At 33.2% G+C, this 23,065-nt stretch overlaps 1 protein-coding gene across 7 annotated transcripts in view; it reads left to right on the forward strand.

Annotated features, from left to right (window-relative positions):
- LOC128242890 (short transient receptor potential channel 7-like) overlaps positions 1–23,065 on the forward strand; it is a 279,075-nt gene that overhangs the window by 119,568 nt on the left and 136,442 nt on the right. The window contains exon 1 of one of the 7 annotated variants that reach the window (XM_052960293.1): positions 5,843–6,044. The exons of 5 other annotated variants lie outside the window; for them this stretch is intronic. In XM_052960293.1, coding sequence (XP_052816253.1) covers positions 5,942–6,044 — 103 coding nt within the window. In that variant the 5' untranslated portion in view covers positions 5,843–5,941. Of the gene's footprint in view, positions 1–5,842; positions 6,045–17,574; positions 17,650–23,065 lie in introns of those variants that run through there. One more of the 7 variants, XM_052960302.1, reaches the window with a different exon arrangement.

Genomic DNA, 23,065 nt, shown 5'->3' on the forward strand with positions numbered 1-23,065 from the left:
TTGGAAACTACAATAACACAAAGCACACAAAAAATAAGAAACTGAAATATCATAAGTTTTGTTATAGTGCTTTTACTGGCAATTGCTGATAAAACGGGCGTAAAGGGTCTTAGAATTTTTTATACTATCCTTTTCAGATTTAAAGGTAGCTATACATAAATTCGTATAATCTAATTGTTTTAAATGTGTATATACATATTGGCATAATGTGGTTAATTCGGCAAAATATCGGGTAAAGGAACAATGAGATCTGCGAATGAGGTTGTTTCTGTGGTTTTTCACATGAGTATTAGTCGTTTTTAAATAGTGTACTTTCGGTTTCACTCATACACTGATTGATATTTCCAAAGGACTTTGTAGATCTGTCAGTCCAATCAATATTGTGCAAACCCCGTTTAACAATAATGCTCCAGTTATCTTTTGACTGTTCTCTGTAAACTGTTTTCAATCGTTAATGACCTGTATGTTAAAAAGAAATAATGGCATTCTATGTTCCTTGTAGATAACCTTTTTTACAAATCAAACAGGGTTTTGTTTGTCAAAATTTTAGTGAGTACTCAATTATGATCATTAGCTTTTATAAATTATTAAAATAAATTCCGAAACAGTTTCATACTTTATTACTGGTCGACACAGCATCGTAATGATAATACTGTGACAAATGCCAATTTACTAGAACATTTATTAAGCAGGTACTATTCCTTCCAATAATACATATTCTCAAAGGAACTACATCGGAGTGATCAAAGGAAGGACCTTCCGTAAATGACAAACTCACATTAATATTATCTTTATAGCTACAGTATTCTGTTGTTTCAGCATTGTCGGAAAGTCTCCAATAGCACGATCAGCAAATCTCCATTGTTTTAATTATAACGAAAGAGTATATGAACCAATTGTACTGTATTGAAAAAAAGTGATAATTATGGAAACGTGATATATTCATCGTCATAATTTCCATCCTCATTGCCCTGTGTTCTGAAAAAATGATTAATATATACGCTTATGAATCATGCTAAATACATGCCTGGCAAACGTGTCTCAAATTTCAGAATATCTAGCAATCAGTTGAGTTGGATACGAATGCGTGTCAAATAAAGGAAGCATGTTTTGCAATTAGGACAGTTGATGGTTTTTATCGGTATAATATTTCTTTACAAACTATAAAACATCATGGTGTTCAACGAGATATGTAACCGGATACATATCTTGTATTAAATTTATTACCTGGCAACATCTGTGTAGCCACACACGTCTGTAGGGTGTATTATAATGCATTTACGTCCTATTGCCTACGGTAATTGCGCATTTATCGAGTTACAATCAAAGTTTATTCGCAAACCGACATATTGCCTTTGAAGATTCACATCATATACTGATATCTTATGGATATGAATTCATCTATGATTATCATTCATACATAAACATATATTTTTGAGACCACAGCATACAGCTTATTTAATTTAGGACGAATCAAATATCCCTACAGTTATTATTCAACAATGCTGTTTAAGGAAGAGCTTTATATTGTTTCCTCTCTTAATTTTAATTTTTCAGTTACATATTTTGATATTCTATTAAGCGTGTTAATATTACAACTTGACATTCAATTTTCTAGTAATAATATTTCATTTAAATTATGAAACTTATATATTGTTTATATCAATGCGTTGAAACAAATACAATTTTTGAACTATTAATACTTATTTGTTCTAATATATTTTATAGCAAGGAAATCAAACCATAGTTAAGGTAGATATACCATAGTTCCTCTTCCATAATGTTGAGATTTGAACCTAACTTTGGTATCATATTGCACGCGGAATACAATTATGTTAAGTACACTAAACTACATACAATTATTGCAGTTTGTATCTTTACTGATTATTTCTTTGAAATCATACGGTAGTGACATATTTGTAATCATTAAAGATCAAAACTCTTGTTTGTTCTGTAATATTTCTTTTCCTGCACTTAAAACCCTTTTAAATGATACCACTACAATAATATGGGAACAACAAGCATCTAAAATAAACATTTTTGTCGGTTCGATACTTGAAATTTCACTAAACGTGTACGTGTAGACTCGCTAATACTCGTATACAATTGTATCGTGTACTTGTACATGGATGTCGCAATTGCCTACATGTTCACGTACCTTGATGACGTAGTGTACAAAAAGTATCCCGCATGTTCACGTACATTGATGACGTAGTGCAATAGAATAGCCTGCATGTTCACGTACCTTGATGACGTAGTGCAAAAAAGTAGCCTGCATGTTCACGTACCTTGATTACGTAGTGCACAAAAAGTAGCCTGCATCTTCACGTACCTTGATGACGTAGTGCAAATAAGTACCCCGCATGTAACGTACCTTAATGACGTAGTGCAAAAATGTAGCTCACATATTCACGTATCCGTACAGAAGTATTTCGCAATATCTCTATCATTAAAATCAAAGTCAAGTTAAAGTTTTATAAGAATAGATAATAAAAACATTGCAAAAACACCTTGAAAAAGAGTGAAATACAAAACTGATATCCTTTTTACATTTTTTCAAGGATAAAATGATCAACCTCAACTAAACGTGGCATATGGTTGAACAAGTCAATTAAGTGAAAGTTATCCTTTCTATCTGTAGCAAATGATAAATGAGTTGCATTTTTATTCAATATTTTATCATTATCTTTATAACAAGACAATAAGTAGTTAAATTTGTTCACATTAGGCAAGTACATACAATACTTGGGTACACAGTTTCCCAATACTGAGAAAGCACTAAAGATTCACTCTTACTCCCAATTAAGATATACCACAATTGATTTAGTGTTGTTATATACCAAAAAGGATTAATAAATGTCGAAAACAATGGTTGTTAGGTAGGATACCGAGTTTTATTTAAAACAGGTGCAGAAAACACGGTCTTCATACCTTATGATACGATAGTAGATCGAAGTAAATCTTTTAGCACTCACAAATTATTTAACATTTTTGCGTTTTCAGCTACAAAATACACTGTCACAATCTTGTTATCATTAAGTATTGTTTTCAATAAATGCATAATTTAGGAAGTCGTTAAAAGTTAACCACTCAAACTTTATGTTTGCTGTACATGTGTATGTTTTGATTTTGTATACGAGTGTCACTTAACAAAATGTGATATTTATTTTCTATTACATTCAAATAACATTTATTGAATTTTCTATATTCTCTGTTTATAATTCTTTATTAATAGTACATGCACTCTGAATGTGGCCATGTGTGGCTCTTGTGGAGTTATTGCGTGGATTTAGCCATTTGACCCTTTGTATACGCGGAAGTCTTACAATTAAACAATTCTAACGCATTGAAAACATCATTTGAACGCAATCACATAATATGTTTTGCTGTTTTTGATAGTACTTAAAGGGACACATTCACGTTTTATCATGGCCATTTTTATGACGAAATAAAGTGTGGTAAATCATTAGCATCGAAACCAAGATACCGGCGGCTTGAACCCTTCAACAAATGTTGATTTATGGTAAAATATTCCTTTGAAGTTCGCGATTTTAAATTGCGTAAGAAATGTTTATCAACAAAAAGCTTACAGGTTAATGTTGAGCGAGAGACTCTCCAGTGCAGTACATTTAGCCTCGGCAAACTTTTCGGCCAGCACCTTTAATGATCACATGCTCGTGCTCGTTCGCGGAGGTAAAGCACTCCTTCGCGACTGTCGACTTGCAAGAAATGAATAGTACGACTAAGATTAATCCTGCGACGACCACTCACAGACTCTACGGAACTACGAAAGCACCTAGCGCGAATATCGCCGCCTGAAAGACATCGTGATCCATACGAAAATAAAGTGTTGATGACCTTGATAAAGCCGTAGAATTGGATTATCGAACTATTTGAAAAATATTGCGAGCACGAAATGACAAAAACTGATGAATGCAATAGAATTTCCGTTGAAGCCCTTTCATACAAACATCGACGCTGTTATTTTTAAAGCACCTGCAAATCATCTTCGTGTATTCAAACAGTAAATTCAAAAATTGGCGAACTAATAAGCGGTGAAATTCAAAAGACTCGAAACTCATTTTGTTTTGAATTATTTCTCAGGGCTGTTACCCCTTTTGCGTAAACCGTCTTACCTTAGTTAGTTTGTATAAAAAGTCGTCGATGTCTTTTACATTTTGTATCAAAGAAACTTCAGGCAGTTACAAAGCGTTCACGTTTAGATATGGTCCATTCCATGTAAGGGCTACTCAGAATATGTTCTGAAATTGATAGTAGAAAGCTTATTGTCTTACATAAAATGTTATCCCTTCCTGGCCATTGTATTACGAAGCAAATATTTACTCGCATGTATTATATGTATATACGAGATGGAGTAGAATTTATTCTTAATGTCTTTATCTGTTATACATGTTCTAAAAAGTATAAAATTGTTCATATGATCAATAATTATATTGTTGAATCTGTATTGCCGTCCAAATGCGACTGGAAGTATACATTAAAATAAAAAGTAATGCTTCAGTTATTGACACTTGGAACACTATTATGGCAAATGATTCCCGATGTATGTTATATTGCATCCATGCATTCAACCATGTATCATTTACGTCATAAGTAAATAAAGATCACTTCAAAACACAACGCTAATCATTGCTTAACTTTGGTGCAAACTGTCTAAAGGACCTGTGTTTATTGTAATTTTACTTACCAAGAAGATTTTTTGTACGTTATTGCGGAATTCGAATGCACCAACGCTACCCACTTAACTAATGAGTTTTCAGTGCATGTACAGTCAACTTGTAACCGAACTTGTTAGCGTTGATGTCATTGGTCTCTGTCTCCGTCTTCTTGCCGCTCCTTTGCCGCCATAACTTGATACCTTTCCTTAACGATTCGTACTATTTTATTGTTAAATGCATGGAAGCTTACTTCTCTTTGTAGAATTATGATTGATGTTTATGTATATGTATAATCATTATACTACCCCTAGAATATGTAGGTGTTTTCGATATACCATTGAAATATATTTTCGAGTCTTTCAAGTAACGCATGGTTACGTGACTCAATTATGTACATTGTATAATGACTACTTGAGACAGAAGCCTACATTATCTACATATTGCATATTATTGATAATATAAAGTGTTTTCTCGTCTGGTGTATCCGACGTTCATTCCAAACCGTCTGTTCCGTTTCGTTAAGTTTTTTTTATCTTATTGGACACTTTGTATATTTATTTCATATTTAATATTTGTTTCATATTCAATAATTAAACAACAGTAAGAATATTTCCTATCTATATGTGTATGTTTATTCTTAAATACTTTTAAGAGTTTTCCTCATTATAATGATAAAGTCCGTGTGATATTTCCGTTGAGTTTACAGAATTCAATAAAATAGGCTCAATTAGATTGGGAATCATACTATAGATTTCTGGATATTCATTGCACACATAGTGTGTTCATAATAAATAATGTCGATTGCCAATAAACTTTGAATTGTAATACTGGCAACCACTCGATCTACCAGCTCACGTACAATTAATATTGCATTACACGTGCTTTCAGTTTTATAGTTGTTGCTTTTGGGTTTCATTTTCATTTCAATACAAATGCGTTTGCAAATTTGTCATAAAGTAAAGGTTTTGTTTTCGATCAAATATTTTCCAGGTAATGAGTTCTTGTTCATAATGAAATGAGCGATTTGAAACTTGTTTTCTCATAACTTTACATCAAGCACGTAGCAAATCACTTATTTCCATAGAAAGTGATAACATATCTTGGAAACAACCGCTTGGTGGATAAAGATTGGTGTTTTCCTGCAAAAAACGTGTATGTTACAAAAGTTTAACTTCCGACTGAATAGAGTTGACGTGTTACGAACATGATTGTGATAATCATAGTCTAGTTGTTCAATTAGTTCGTCTATAAAAACAATATACATGGATAAAAGTGTGACTAAAGCAACATCGAAAAGAAACTCTGTGTGTGAAACAGTGTTCTCCGTGGCAAAGATAATCAAGGCAAAAAGAGTCGCAGAATATGGTAAGATAGTGTTTTTAGCTTGAGGTATCCGTGTCAGCTTTGGATGTTTGGTGAACATTAGTACTTAAATATAATTGTAAGCGTTTTTGTGTGCGGAAAAACATGTATTCCTCCCAAGTGTAAACACGTTTTCGGGTCCTTCATACATTGCAAGCTTAAGCAGAATTACAATATATATGTAAAAAGCTACAGAAACATGCTCAGTAGCAAAAAGTTTAAACATAAACCCGGTTTAGTGGCAATGGGCAATATATCTTTTTAAAACTCAAACTTCAATATTGTATTGGATTGCGTCTTCTCACATTCAATTGTTGATCGTTTTGAAAACATGTATTTGTCTGATATAGAAATTGATGGAAAATGTATAAGTATTATTATTCTGCATACCGGAAATGTTTTATTCTCTATATCATTGTTTGAAATATGTATTATTACTGGGCTGTAAGCCTATAGTGAATACACTATCTATTTATCTATATCGCAATTGTATAAATGTCTTTGATATAAATCATGTATCAAAAGTTTGATTGTTCACAGCTGATAAAAACTTATGACTTGTATTTCAACAAATGGTTTCTGACGTTCATTTTAGACGTGAAATACTTGAAAAAAAAATGTCTGCTAGTTTTAAATTAATATTAATATTAATGCGAAAAGCTACATTAAGTTTAAAGTATTCATCATATTTAAGTGCTCATTTATTATAAGCGAAACCCAATTTGGTCTCGCCATATTATTTTACCTGTAAATAATTGGTTTCTCAGTGATCCAGATAACGATTTTACGGCGCAAAATATATTTATATTTACTGATTTTGAATTGTCCTTATTAAATATTACAGTCACAGTTATAAGAATACAACACTGTTAATGGCTAGCAAAATGACCAGTATTAAATTCAGAAAAGCTATTGTTTATGATGAGTCAATCATTAAAGTGTCGAACAATGGCCAGCGCTTCTGTTATAACAATAAATAAACAAAACAGTGTGATTGTCAGCTGTCCTCAGTACTCGGTTTCGAAATCTGTATTGAATGTTGACAAAACGTTCTCCTACTCTTGCTAGCTATAACGTGTACATGACAGAGATTAATATGTTCAATTGCTCTTGTGTGTGGCCATCTGTGCCAATGTTATGAAGTTTCTCCAAAGGCAAACTTTTGCTGATATTGCCAATAAAGTGAAACTGAATTATAGGGATAAATGTCTATATTCGGCCATTCAAATGTTAAAGTCACGTATTATCTTATTTTGCACTTGTAAACGGATCTTTTTTCCTAAACAAATATTGATTTCATCACGAAAACGGATTGCTTGCAGATGTATTCAATTCGATTGTTTTATTTTCAACACACAAAATAATCGAAAATTTCTTAAAATCCTTCTAAAAATAGATTAATCGGGTAAGGGCGAAGAAGACCAGTGGAGATTTCCGCCGGTCAAGTGGTATGCATAAATTTTACCTCTGTCATATATTCACGTTGAATTCGGCGTATGCACTCATATAACAAAACGATATTTTCTTGCAGATGGTGTCTTTTGTATTCGAATTGTCTTTTTTGCTATATCCACTTCTGTGTATGAAAACGAGTCTCATAAATAGTATTTTCCCGTGTACACGCGAAATATCGACAGGTAAAGGTCATGAAAACGAAAATGAAAAGAGGTAAAGTTTTTAGTCATAAACCTTCACGAATAAGACATGGATCGTCTCTTAAGTGTGCTTTCTATCTACACATAACGCTTATGTCCCATAATGGCCGATTCAGTACACAGTAAACCGATTGGGCATTTAACTAAGGGAACGCAAATCTGATTAATTATAGAACATCACGACAACAATTTCTCAGTACATTGCTTCCAGACAACGAGAACTTGAAATTATAACAGTGTTATTCTCAATGTACCAAATTATTTTATTAATTTTCTCAAAACAATGTATTATACACTTTTCTTACACATCATGTTTTCTTAAGAAACCTTTTCTCCTTGACGGTAAACTATTTGTGTGAATCTCTTGAAATGTTGTTTGCAGATGCAGTTTAGATAATCTTCTTATTTTTATAATTATAGCAGATTTCCGTCTGATGGTATATTCTCTTTTGCTTACTGGGTTAAAATGTTACTATTTCTATTGAATTACAGAATAAAATTTAAAACTAAATACAAAACAAAGTCGGTGCACAGATATGTTGGTGAATTTGACCCAGGAAGCGGACTCTAGAGTGCTTAAAATAAGCTGTTAGCTTTCTACGCAATAGAGCTAAAATCATTTTTATCAACTTACCAAACAACATATTTAATAGAAATAACTACATAGTAGGGTTTTTTTTTATATTAATTCACGTAATGAAATTCTTATGAATGCAAACAATTTGTGTTTGTAAAAAATAATTGTTGGTGCCTTAGAAAAGTTCAATGTACTTAACCCTATCAAACATTAATGCCACCAAGGTCCTCCTGTCATTGATTGGAAACATGCAGCTGTTTATAGCAATTAACGATCCCTACATGTCAGTATTGTCAGAATAATCATGCAATCATTGTATTGGACAGATTATATTTAAGTTATTAATGATTTAATGACGGTCTTGTGCGGTATGGGTTTAATATTTCAGTTTCCGAACATTGTCTCCTTGCTTAAAAACGTATTCTATATATATTTATTCAAGCGATTATTGACTCAGACCTCGATTGAGGTCTATTATTGAGTCATTTTCTTTCATCTCCTTTGACATAAAACTCAAATTTGCCTTATCAAAACCCAATAAAGCTTATTTTGAACATGTATTCATCATCAATATATGACTATTCTGATTTTTATACCATACAGTGTTCAAATACAAGTAAAACACATTTCTCCTACTTTCGGCAAATGAACTACGCGTATGGAGGCATTTACTGATCATTGCTTTTGCTTCACCCAAAACCATCAATCGACTTCATACAAGATAGAACCAGCGACAGCAGCCTTCAGCGAGTTGGTGCATTCCTTTATGTATCATGTGTAACTAAATACATGTCTTGTAAATGCGTACTCGTACTCATACCCCCGTAAAGTCTCGGTACATGTACACTTTGTATTAGTTTGATTTCAACTGGCCAATTACATCATAGACTAAAATGACGCTTTATGCGGTTTCAAATAAAATTGTCAGTTACAACTGACTGCATGGCGCTACACATTGACCTTTGCAAAATGCCATTCAGAAAAAAACAGATATTGGAATGTTTATTGAAACGGCCGACTCATATAATAGATTTGAAAAAAAACACAAATGAGATTTGAAAGTGATGAATGGATGCTTTCAAACGCAACGCACGTTTGCGTCAATATACCATTGGCAGGAAACGATTCCATCTCCTTTTTGTATTTCAAATACCCTCTTAACTGCATGCTTCTAACGAGTTTTCTTTTTTTGCGCATACATTACAAAAACACACTAGAAGTTCATGCACAGTACCTTTAAAAAAGCATCAATGAATTATTAACTTCTTTTAATGGTATTTTAAGTAATACCATGACGCTATAGATTGCATACAGAATAACACCGGCGAATCAAGAACTATTTGCATTTGCAGATAGAAGACAACGATAAATAAATAAAAATAAAATCAAAATGACGCGTTTTCAAAACTTGGAATAGTATATATTTTTGAAACAGTTGCCATATATTCTTAAAGGATTGTGACAATGTAGATATGATACTTTGAAAAAAATGAAAAATGTTGTATGACAGATTAAAACATTATTTATTTATATACTTTGATATTGCATGTTTCATTACTCTCTGTAATTAAATTCCATGTTGTTTATATACATAAATCACATGAACGGAATCTCTTATACAACAATTACACAAACTTCAAAAGAGCTAGACTTACAATTTTGTCTGTATTTAAGAGTTATAATTAAGGTAGTACGATAACCTAGTACAGGTTCGCATGGAGCTACTCGAGGAGAGATAACTTTAAATATAAGATATGTTCTCTTCACTGCAAGGATTGTGATTGTTGGAGATTCTTAAGGATATAGGATTGACACGTGAACGGATATTAAACTATTTTTTTGCGTTTATTATTACGATTTTTTTCTGTCATTAAGAGTTGTGAGTTGTGAGTTGTGAGTAAAAGGAGATTAACATGTAGTTTTTGTTATGCAAATTAAGGGAATCTGCCATATGAAAGAGCAACGTTTACGGGGGAAAATTGAAACGGCATAAGATAACTGAAAAAAACACCTAGTTTTTGTTCAGCTTGATACAGACAGGTACGTGTATTAAAATGTTTAAGTCAAGAGAGAATATTCTTGACGAAGGTGAGCACGAGCCAGTGTTCACCCTTGGAGAAATCGTATTACTACACTACAGAAGCACGAAAAAGTGGAAACAGTATGGTAAGTGAATGGAAGGTTAGGTAAAGTTAGCATGATATGAATATGAGTAACAAAGTGTGTATTTTACATTTAAAATTCTCCGAGTGCAATACTCGTTATCTTTGTCCGTCGTCAGATACGTCGGTATTTAGTTACGCTTTGTTATATTATTGGAATTTCATTATATAATCTTCATTTTTAAAACATTTCTCTCAACTATTCGCCATTAAGTCCAAACTTCATTATTTCTCAAAAGACTGTGTTGACAAATATGTGCTTGTAATGTATTTTGTTGATCTAACTTATTTCTTTAATACTGCATGACAAGGAAACCAATATCGCAGAACGTTTTCGAATGAAACTACAAAATAAAGCAAAATCGTAGCAACGAAGGTATCTGAATGCAACATTTTCTACAAAAGGATAAATCATTATGGGGTAATGAAATTCATGTACAAGTCATATATTAAACCCATTAAACAGAATCATGTATTATTCAAAGGTTTTAAAACATTTTTTTTTGTAATTTAAATAGAATGTCAGCATATAATGGATTTCTTACGACGATATGGTTCTTCTCTCCCATATAATGTAGGCTGTAAAACGTGCATTTTCTCATTTCTGACAAGAAGGTTTCAACTATTGATGGATTTATTCTGGTAATGAATGTAATGTTCAGTTTTTCTAATCACGATGATTTAAATGAAATGGGATGGTATACCACTGTGGTTTGCCATAAAAAACCAAGTCGATAATTTAGCTAAGGAAAGCACCTTTTCCTTTACAAATTTACGATAATGTATCCAAAATTGTCTTTTTGACTACAACAGTGTCAATACAAAACGAACTTACTTTAAGGCATTTCATGACATTATAAAATGGATGAAATATCAATAGAATTTTTTTTTCTCAATTTTATTTAGGAGAAAATAATGAACCATCAAAACGTGGCATAAACCTGTCCTCGCAAATACGTGTACCATCTATACCATCCGTACAAAATGATAAATAAGTAGCAATATTTTATCAGAAAAGAACGTACTTTATCATCAACTACATCAGTGTTTTTTGTGTATTATTTATATATAAATATATTAACATTACAACTCTTCTTTGTAGTGAACGACTTATGTTAATGACATAGAAAGGATGAACGGAAAAAAACACTATTGCAAATCATCGGTGTTAATTACATGAATATTTTTTTTTATTATAGTATATATATTTATGTTGGTACAATCATTTTCAATATATGACTTACTTACTTGACAAATTAAGCATTGAATATCTAAACATTAGGGGTAAACATGAAAACTACATTTTACCAATTAAAAATCTGGTTGAAAGGGACTATACACCAGATTGGCACTAAAAACAGCTTTTTTCTCTTACGAATCTCAGGACAAATATTGTTTTACTCTTTGATATTATAATTGAAAAAAAAACAAAAAAAAACAAAAAAACAATCGAGTCAGAGCCTGGGTTCGAACCCGTGTCGCCAAAATAGCAGGGAAGTGTTATATCCACTGTGCTACGACGGTTTACCCTAAACCTTTGGAATATTTAAGCTAAATACCTAACTTGGATATATCACGTGATAACATCGACTAGCCAATCACGCATAAGAATGAATTCTACTAAGTAATCTTTTTTAATGGAAAAATACGAAAAAACTGCGAAAAATGAAGGAATTGTAAACTATGCGATACTTCAGTTAGTTTCAATGTATTGTTCACATCGATACCAAGTTTATGTCAGGTTTTTACATTTTTCTTTTTTATTCGCTATTTCATCTTACGGTGTATAGCCCCTTTAAATATTCTTCAATTGAGTAAAGCGAATCTCAAATTCTTCCGATATGAATATATATATATATATATATATATATATATATATATATATATATATATATATATATATAAACCTACCACAAATGCTTCAGATTTATTTATCGAGTATTAAACAGCAGTTCAAGTATAAACATAGTTTACTAAGGCTAATCCAAAAGTAAATGTTTTATTATCAGTTTTTGTCTTAACATAACTTTATGGTGTACTTGTTAACATAAACTGATACTTATCCCCTTCCTGAGAATCATATATTTGACAATGACGCAAGTTTCTTTCGTGTATATAATATATCCCAGTAGGTATTCTTAAATTATGAGAACAAATACGTAATTTTGTTATAGCTATTCTATATAGCTAAGATTTCTTGACATGGTATTGTCTAAATAATATTCAGTTAAAATCAGATATATAATTCGCTGAACAGAGTTAAATCATCATTTTCATTGACATTTCTTTGCCATTGTTGTAAACTAGGCTGGCCTATTGCTTGATTTCATAGTTACCCACTGACACAGTGATATTGGCAACTGGTTGAGCATTTTATTTAGATGAAAGTAGTATCAATTGTGTTTTGTCAGTATTTCGTTTAAGCATGTTGTTATTCATCCAGTTTACTATATCTCCTAGACAGCTCTCAACACGATGAACTGTCTCCTCGATATAAATTGTGTCAGCAGACTTGAAAGATATATACGACTGTGAATTGTCCGCTTAAAAATCAGTGTTCAGTTCGTGCTTTCTGCAGATAGCTCCAACAGGTTTTGTGTACATAGTGTAGTTGTTTGGCCCAAGGGTACACTGTATTTCATGAGCACTAGTTTTGATTGCTCGCTCTCTATGCAAACTGCCTGATAGCGGTCGCTGAGATAGGATGTCATCCATGCGAAAGTTTGCCTGTTATATTAAAGGGACGTTCAAGGCGATTAATCAGCTTCCCGTGATCGATGGTATCAAATGCTGCAGAGAGAACAAGTATCAAGAAATTGTCACATTGTTCTTCACCAGCAATTAGAGAATGTCGCTATGGAATTTTAGTAGAGCGGTTGCTGTAGTGCTGAACTTTCTATAGCCAGATTGATTGACTTCATGGAGGTCGTTGTTTTCCAGATGGTTTTCAATTCGAGCCTCTGTATCTTTTTCTAAGATCTTGGATAGAAACGGAAGATTGAATACTGGTCTATAGTTTTTTTAGAACATTAGACGCTAGGTTTTATTTAGAATAAGTTTAATTCGCGAACGTTTGAATGATTTAGGCACATAAGCCCCGTGTTGTGACTGCTTTTACAGACTAATCAAAAAAGGCCGAAACGCTAGCCTTTACCCTGATCCGTAAATATTTAGTTATATTGTATAATAAGTACACCGTATTATCATGACGTTAATTCAGCACCAGTAGACAATATAAAATAAATCAAATAAATGAACGTGAAAATAGTCGTCGACTTTTGTAAACATTACATATGTTTCCTAGTAAATTGCTATGTCTAATGTGCAAAAAAACCTGAACCTTGTGACAGGTATGTCTCGAAAGTATGCAAGATTAACAACTTCGAGTTTGTGGACGTTCAATGATATAACATGTGTTTTCGACTAATTAGAGCATTATTTTTGCCTAATAGCTGTCACCTGCTCATGTAAAGCATCTTTATTTCCTGGCTCAGAACATTCCCAGAAACACAGGAATTGCGAGTGAATGAATGAATGAATGGACGAACAAACAAACGAACGAAAGAACGAACCAATGAATAAATAAAATAATAAATAAAGGTTCAGTCTAGCGGTGCCGACTACATCCCTGAGCAGCCATTGTTACACGTGCGGGATTTAGAGAATGTATTCTCGCGCCGAGGGATTGAGAGTGGAAGATACATTGATTTCATTCTCTATCTCCTTTGTTCATAATTCTTCAATAGAACGGGTTGCCTTGTGGGTCTCTTGTGGAGTGACTGCATGGTTAAGTCATTCGACCCTTTGTATATGAAGTACATTAACCATTAAACAAGTATATTCTTACGCACTGACAAAATCATTTTAACGCAATCACATTATACATTTTTAATTAGGCACATACAATGACAAATCGTAAACTTGAATTCTTTCTAATCTTCCCTTTGGAAATGGCCCGCAGCGATATTTGTATTTGTATTTGCCTTGTATCCGTAAGCTATGATTGGATAATTGGAAACACTCTTAAACAGACGGTCTCAAATTTGTGTATGGAGTATTTACATATTTCAATAATTATACGCTCAATTAGAATTGGAATAAATCTGTAAAGTGATTGGTATTAATTGCAGGCGTTGTTTCATAGCAGAGACAACCAGTCGTTCTACCAGTTATAAATATCCGTCTTAAAGTAATAAGGCTCAATTAAATGATAATAAAGTAAACGTTTTTGTTTCGATGAAATGTTTTCCAGGTGTAATGATTTCTTGATCGTAATGAAATCAGCTCTTTGAAACTTGAGTGATCCTCACGTCACAATAAACAAACCAAGTGCAAACCACTTATTTTGAATTAATGTGATAATATTTCGTTGATACAAACGCTATGGGGATTGAATTTTTATTTGTTCTTGCCAAAATGTATATATGTTTAATTATTTGTGTGGAACAGTGTTCTCCGTGGTCGAGATATCTTGGTTGAAAGTAAAGACAACAACAGCCGCACGCTATAGTATGATTATTCGTCCCGAGGTATCCGACCCACATATATGTGAATTTTGGTGCCCCCGTAGTATTTTGGTATAATTTTAAGGGGTTTATTTTCAAAAGTTAGTTTTGGGCGTATCATTTTACGTCTGTTTTCAGTTGTTATAACTGTTCGTATAAATCACTTTTGGTCATCAATTCCATTAAATAAATCACCTCTTCAATTGAAATGGTATTGTACTCGTTATATTTCGGTTCGTAACTTGTACTCAAAACTTATTTCGGCTAAAACAAGTGTTTTATTAGCTTTTGCCCTAAAATATCACTGTCAATGTATTAAGAAATAGTGAATATAAGTAAATATTGGTTTCGCAGTATATTATATTCAATTAAACAAAAATGAAGAACAACAACAATAGTTCGTGAAATGTACTTGTCTAATTTGTCAAGATCGGGTCTCTTTTTCGACTTTCGTGACTACAAAAGTCTCAGAAACAAAAGCGTTATAAAATGAAAGCTTTCATTAACGAACTATCCGTGTGAAGCATTATTTTTAAATATTAAAAGATTTCTATAGAAAAATGTGTTTGTTCCTCTCACACCGAACTTATTTTTACTAGTTGCTTGTGAAGTGTACGATTCGACAATCACGCCTTGAATATGTATGTTTTACACCTACAACTTATGTTCGATAAAAAACTTTTTAAATTGTTCTAATTTGTGGACACCTGTATAAACATATTCAATGACGTTTGCGTTAAGCCAAAGGCATATATTTGCTGACATTGCCCATAATCTGAGACTGAGTTACTAGACTGATTATGTCTATACACGGGCACCCATATCTTAACAGATGCGTTGTATGAATGTGATTAATTATAGAACATCACGACAACAACTTCCTATTCAATTGCCTCAAGACAATGAAAACATGAAATTATAACAAGGTGATTTGCTATGCAGCAATTTATTTCAATCATAGCTTTAAACTTTGTTTACATTTATATTTGTTTTAACAATTAACATGTTTCTGAAGACGGTTATCCTAACTGTCTTTATATAAGCACAAGACAATAAATATACAAAATAGAGAAGAAAACTTATATATATATATATATAAATATAAGTTGTGCTTTTCACTTCCAGGAAATTTGTGAGTTTCAAAGATCTTTAACGAGATAAGATTGATTCGTTGATACGAGTGTTTATCTATAATGTTGTTGCTTTTTGTCACTGTAAATTGTAAGTGTAATAGGATTAATTAGTAGTATTGGTTGTGCAATAATTTGTTTAATTATTTGTTTAAAAAAATACATTTAGGGAAACTCTAACATGTGTATGTCAAGAAAAAAACATTCCTGGCGAAGATGCTCGCCCTTGGAGAAATTTTGTTACTACACCACACGAACAGTAGAAAGTGGAAGAGTTTTGGTAAGTGAATAAAAAGTTGAGTAAAGCAAGATTAGTTATCATAATAATTGTGCCAAACAATTTTATTGTATTTTTTAATATCAATGTAATTAATGGAATGGAAGATTAGTTTTCCTTGCGATATGAAACGTTTGTCTTGTTAATATCAATGCTTTAAAAACAATTCTTGAACTATAAGTATTCATTTGTTTTGTTGTGTTTTATAATTAAGACCACCAAAATGCTAGCTCTTCGATTACCTTAATGTTGTAACTTGGGGCGTGGTGACCTGATTTCATATTGATATTCCACAAAATGGTATTGGTCGATGAATACGAATATGTAAATTATATCATCCAAACTACAATACTCTTTTTACAGTTGCGAAACACGACGTGTCCATGAACATTTACGTATACTTACACATGCACATTATATTTGAAGTTAATTTAAAACTCACTTGCAAAGTAGCACTCAACGTGTACTTGTAGGATCACACAGTCACAAGATGTGTATTTCCTTTTCTATTAAATATCACGAAACATTATAAAGAAATTAACTTTTATAAAAATGTTCCCTCCGGAAATATCATGCAACGATATTGGCCCTCGTATACATAAATTATTTAATCAATGGAAATACTCTTACATAAGCGGTCCGATACTTCAGCATTGTATGGATACAGAGTTCAATAAACCTAGGCTCGTTTAGAATTGGAATACAACTACAGATGTTGGATTCTCATTACAAAAATCGTTTCATGGTAGTGGTTACCACTTGTGCTACCTGTTCATTTTCCATTATTATTTCACTGCACGTGTTTACAGTTCTTAAGTTTCTAATATTTAATGGCATGTCGAAATAAAACTTGTTTGGCACTTTTTCCAAATTCAATTTCCCAAAAAAAAAACGTTTTGATTTCGATCAAATATTTTCCAGGTGTTGTGATTTCTTGTTCGTAATAAAATGAGCTTTTTGACCTCACTTCCAATTAAACCACGGTGCTCATCACTCATTTTGATTAAATGTGATAACAAATCTTGGATACAATCGCCAGGTGGATAAAAATGGCATTTTTTCCATGCAAAACAAAAGTGTATGTTACAAAAGCTTAACTTCAGTCTATATGAAATTGACGTGTTACGAAACTGCTTGGGAAACTTTTAGTCTATTTCTTTATTAGTGCGTCTTTAAAACTATTATTCATGGATACAATTGTTACTCAAGCAACATCGAGGAGTACCTCTGAATTTAAAACCGTGTTCTCCGTTGCTGAGATATCGTGGTTGAAAATAAAGACAAAAAGAGCCGCAGAATATGGTAAGATAATTAATTTACCTTGCGGTATCAGACTCACTCATATGTGCAATCGAGCGACTGGTGAATACATCATTTTACCTATGATTTCAGTTGCAATGATGAGCAGATTACAAACTGTTATAACTGTATGTATATGTAGCAAGGTGCATATTTCAGTATTTTATTAGTTTGTGTGTTTGGTATGGTTCTATATCGTATATCGTTTTGTATTGTTTGTGTATCGTCGTGTTTAGTGTTGTGCTACGTGGTTATTGTCCTCTGTGCGTTACTGTCCGTCTATGTCCGTCAATGTCCGTCTTTGTCCGAGTGCGTCAGAGCGTTTTCTGTAGGCAATCTTGGCTTCTTTGAGTGCAACCGAATGCCTTTCGGTCTGACGAACAGTGGCGCTACATTTCAGCGTCTTATGGAGAAATGTATGGGCGATTTAAACCTCAGAGAATGTCTTGTTTTCATTGACGATATCCTTATCTTCTCTGACTCTTTCGAAGAACATTTGTCCCGTCTCCAATCTGTTTTTCAACGCCTCCATTCTCATGGTCTTAAACTAAAAGGCTCAAAATGCGAGTTCTTTAAGTCGTCAGTTACCTACCTTGGCCATGTTATCTCGGCCAATGGTATTTCCACTGACCCGGACAAGACATCTGCAATTTCTGATTGGCCCGTCCCTAAGAATGTCCAGGAGTTGCGTAGTTTTTTAGGGACTGCTGGTTTCTACCGTAGGTTTATACAGGGTTACTCTAAGATAGCCCATCCCCTTAACCAACTCCTCGAAGGGCACGGTTCCACCAAGTCTTCTAAGAAGTCTAGGAAATCTAAAAGAAATTCCCCATCCCCGTGGTCCTGGTCCGACGCCCAGCAACATTCTTTTGATCTTTTAAAGACTAAACTTACTTCTTCTCCCGTCCTAGCTTTCGCTGACTTCAGTAAACCCTTCATCGTCCATACAGACGCGTGTGGGACCGGTTTAGGCGCAGTTCTTTTACAGGAGCAGGAAGGCGAGGAGAAGGTGATTGCTTATGCGAGCCGAGGTCTTCGGCAGGTGAGCGGAATTACCCTGCTCATAAGCTAGAATTCCTCGCACTCAAATGGGCTGTCACCGACAAGTTCCACGACTATTTGTTTGGTAACACCTTCACTGTTTTCACGGACAACAATCCATTGACTTATGTTTTGTCGTCTGCGAAGCTTGACGCGACAGGTCACCGCTGGGTGGCGGCCTTGTCTGCGTACAACTTCGATATTGTTTACAAGTCCGGCAAATCTAATAACGACTGTGATGGTTTGAGTCGTAAGCCACAGATGTTTTCTGAAGCTGTCAAAGCTATTTGTCTGGCAGCTACTACTTCTTTTGCTGCTGTTGAGAGTCTTTCTTGTGATAGTGATGCAGTCCTTGGAGATGATATTTTTTCAGATACTGTCCCAGTTAATCCTGTCGATTGGGTGCAGGAGCAGGCCAAGGATGCTGATGTTTCCAGAGTTGTTTCCATCCTGCGGTCCGGTTCTCGGCCGAGGGGGGAGGAGTTATCTCGAGAAGTCCGTTGTCTACTCCGTGACCTTTCATCTCTTTCTCTTGATAATGGTATACTTTACAGAACCGCTACCGTGGATGGTGAGCAGGTCCGTCAGTACTCCGGAAACTTGAAGTTATCTGTCCTCTACAGTAACGCACAGAGGACAATAACCACGTAGCACAACACTAAACACGACGATACACAAACAATACAAAACGATATACGATATAGAACCATACCAAACACACAAACTAATAAAATACTGAAATATGCACCTTGCTACATACTCCCCCTCCTGGTTGGAATGTACCCTACATTCAGGAAACATACTTTCCGGGTAAAGAGAGTAAATAACTTTATCTCAAAGAAATGAAATATGATAGATATCAATATTAAGTGTCAACGATATTGTATTCAAATAATATTACGAGAAAAATAAAATCTCATAATGTATAGCAAAGGCTTAAGTATTGTTTATAAAACATGAGACAAAGGATGTGGCAAATACAATAGAGTATATCTCAAACAGATACAACTGTTAATACATATATGTCACAAAGGGCAGCAGTCGCTTCGCAATGAAAATGCCTGTAACGCAATATGAATATTATAATGGGTAAAACCATAGTACACTGCGCTATAATAATAAAACTACTAATATTGTTGTGAAAACTACCTGAAATGCTATAATGAGACCAGTACAACTCATACATAAGCCTACTCAATCTACTTAGTCTCAAACAAAGAATTCAGCTGTTTGCTGATAAGCCCACTCGCCATACCTATCAGGTGGACGAAGTTAAGCGAATATTAAATAAATAAGAATATTTCAGCTCAATGATAAGAGCGAATATTAAATAAATAGTAACAACTGTTACAATTGAAATCTTGACTTGCGTCGATGATGATTCAGAACAGAATGATTTATGTGTATATATAAATAAGGGCGTGTGCAATGAAGCGGGGAAAAGGGGAAAAGGCATTATGAACCAATCAATCACTCTATAAATTTAGACAAACTCGCATAACCAGTATTCACGCTCTGACGCACTCGGACAAAGACGGACATTGACGGACATAGACGGACAGTAACGCACAGAGGACAATAACCACGTAGCACAACACTAAACACGACGATACACAAACAATACAAAACGATATACGATATAGAACCATACCAAACACACAAACTAATAAAATACTGAAATATGCACCTTGCTACATATAATTTACCATATACATATACAAATGTCCTTCAAATAAAGCCAACATGAATGATGTCAATAACAAAACTAAGATAAATAATATAAATGGAGAAATCAGAAATCTAGATCGTGTGTGTGGATCAAGTAAAATCAAATCAAAGTGTCAATCTCAAAAGGCCATATATGTGAACAGTCAGTCTTAATGTGAACATATGGAATCTTTAAGATTCTAAGTAATGTTAAGCATGATTTCATATTTATATTAAATTGGATACTTGGATATTGAATAATAAAATGAAATTCGTGCACTGCCAAATTCTTTAAAATTGACTCTGCAAAAACGGATTTTTTTACGTATAACGGTTGTATAATTACTGGACATAAACCTTTTTGCTCCATATATTTGATAATGTCTTGAAAAGTAAGTTCTGTTTTATCAATGATTAGTAAACACTATGGAGGAGTTCTGAAATGAGTTATAGAATCCATTGTTCAGAGCTTTGTTAAAAATATACTTGATAAACAAAATGCTGGCGGTTACACAGCTGAATCAATTGGGATTTACGCCGTTTTATTAATTTAATAATAAGCAAGTGAAAGTCAATTAATGAACTTCTAAGCAGAAAGCAAATAGAAACAACAAAACATAATTGAGAAATAAAGCCCACATTCCTAAAATTAAACTTACACTTGAGCAACTAGAACTAGAACCATTGGCAGTTGGATATGAACTATGTTCGATACATTCCTCAGAATATGAAAAAATAGCTGGATATCAGAACTTTCATTAATTTGATAAACGTGAACAAAAAAAGTAAAAGAAATACTTCATTCGCTTTCAAGACGAAAATACATAATATCAGCTAGATATCAGGAAATATTTTTATTGTGATACAACAAGAAGTTGTTTTTCGTTTAGTTTGTTTAACATACGTGTACTGCAATACATCTGAACCCTTACACGGTCGATACTAATAATAATATAAGGTTAAGAAGGCCATGTACCTCTATAAATTTTTGATTTATTATCTTAATTGATTATACAGACCAGTTTGAAAAAAAAAACGCCCATCTGTACCCGGATCCGTTTGTGTTATAAATTATAATAAGTACACCTTTCAGGTCTAGTAGACACTATAAAATTAATTAAATAAATGAACGAGAAAATAGACGTCGACATTCGTTATCATGACATTTGTTTTCTAGTAAGTGTCTATCTCTTAATGTGCAAAAAAACCTGAACCTTGTGAAAGGTATGTCTCAAAAGTATGCAATATTAACAACTTCGAGTGAGTTTGTGGACGTTCAATGATATAACATGTGTTTTCGACTATTAGAGCATTATTTTTGCCTTATAGATGTCACTTGCTCACATAAAGCTTCTTTATTTCCTGGCTCAAAGAACATTCCCAGAAACATCGGAATTTCGACAAGGCATATTTGAGGAGTGCTCAAGTCTTAGACTTTTCAAAAAAAAAATCATAAGAGTTTATTGATGAATGAAAATGAATGAATGACTTAGTAATGGAATAATTATTGATTGAAGGAATAAATGAATGACCGAACGAACGAACGATCGAAAGAAAGAACGAACGCACAAATGAATGAACAAACGAAAAATAAATACACAATTCAGAAAAAAAATCAATAAATTGCTCAATGTATTGCTCAATAAATTGAATGAATGAATGAATGAATGAATGAATGAATGAATGAATGAATGAATGAATGAATGAATGAATGAATGAATGACCGAACGACCGAATGTACAAACGAATGAATGAATTTACCTCCATCTCGTGCTTGTGAAAGAGGTGTTTTTTACACTTACACACTACAGAGTTCGGATATTTAGATAAAAAAAAACAGTTTTAGTCAATGTAACACAAAACTGTAAAAAGAATTTCAACTAGTTCATTTCTCTATAATATTCATTTCGTTTTGTATCACCTCTTTCCCGTAAAACTACAAAACACTAACAATGTTTATCTCTAAATCTCCAAGTACAATCATACCATCGGCTAATAAAAGAAATAAATAAACATAATCCTGCAAAGTAAACACACAATTATTTCTATTTTGTAAATATCATTCCAAGTTTAAACGAATAGAGAAAATATTATCAGGTACATTATTTACCATTGCCTTAAGCCTACTGCGATATTGGAGTTATCTGAATAACTAACTGGTACAAAGAGCGTGTTATACAAAACATCTTACGATCTTAATTCGATTTATACAGCTTCAACCCTAGGTCATTGAGAAACATGGAATCTTAAAAATGTTTCATGGCCATAAATCAGCAATATAAACGTTTGTTAAAATTGAAGAATGAAAGCTGCATCAGCTATGGACCGACCTCTTTTTAAATATTATTTTTATCACACCATTTTGATATTCGCTGATTAATTACACAAGTAAAAAGCTCCGAACAAATGCTGAAAAGAATCGATCCTCTTTGATCTTCCTTTATTACAAGACAATCAGTTGTACATTTTGTTCACATTAAGCCTGAGCATAAAATACCTGAGTATATTATTATTCGTTTCTCCCAATAATGAGGACATACTAACAAACAATGATAATTATTTTCTAGAACATTCATAATACATTGATTTCATTCTCTATCTCCTTCGTTCGTAATTATTCAATAGAACGTGTTGCCTTGTGGGTCTCTTGTGAATTGACTGCTTGGTTAAG

This window comes from Mya arenaria, chromosome 8 (assembly GCF_026914265.1).
Source record: "Mya arenaria isolate MELC-2E11 chromosome 8, ASM2691426v1".
Classification (NCBI taxonomy): domain Eukaryota; kingdom Metazoa; phylum Mollusca; class Bivalvia; order Myida; family Myidae; genus Mya; species Mya arenaria.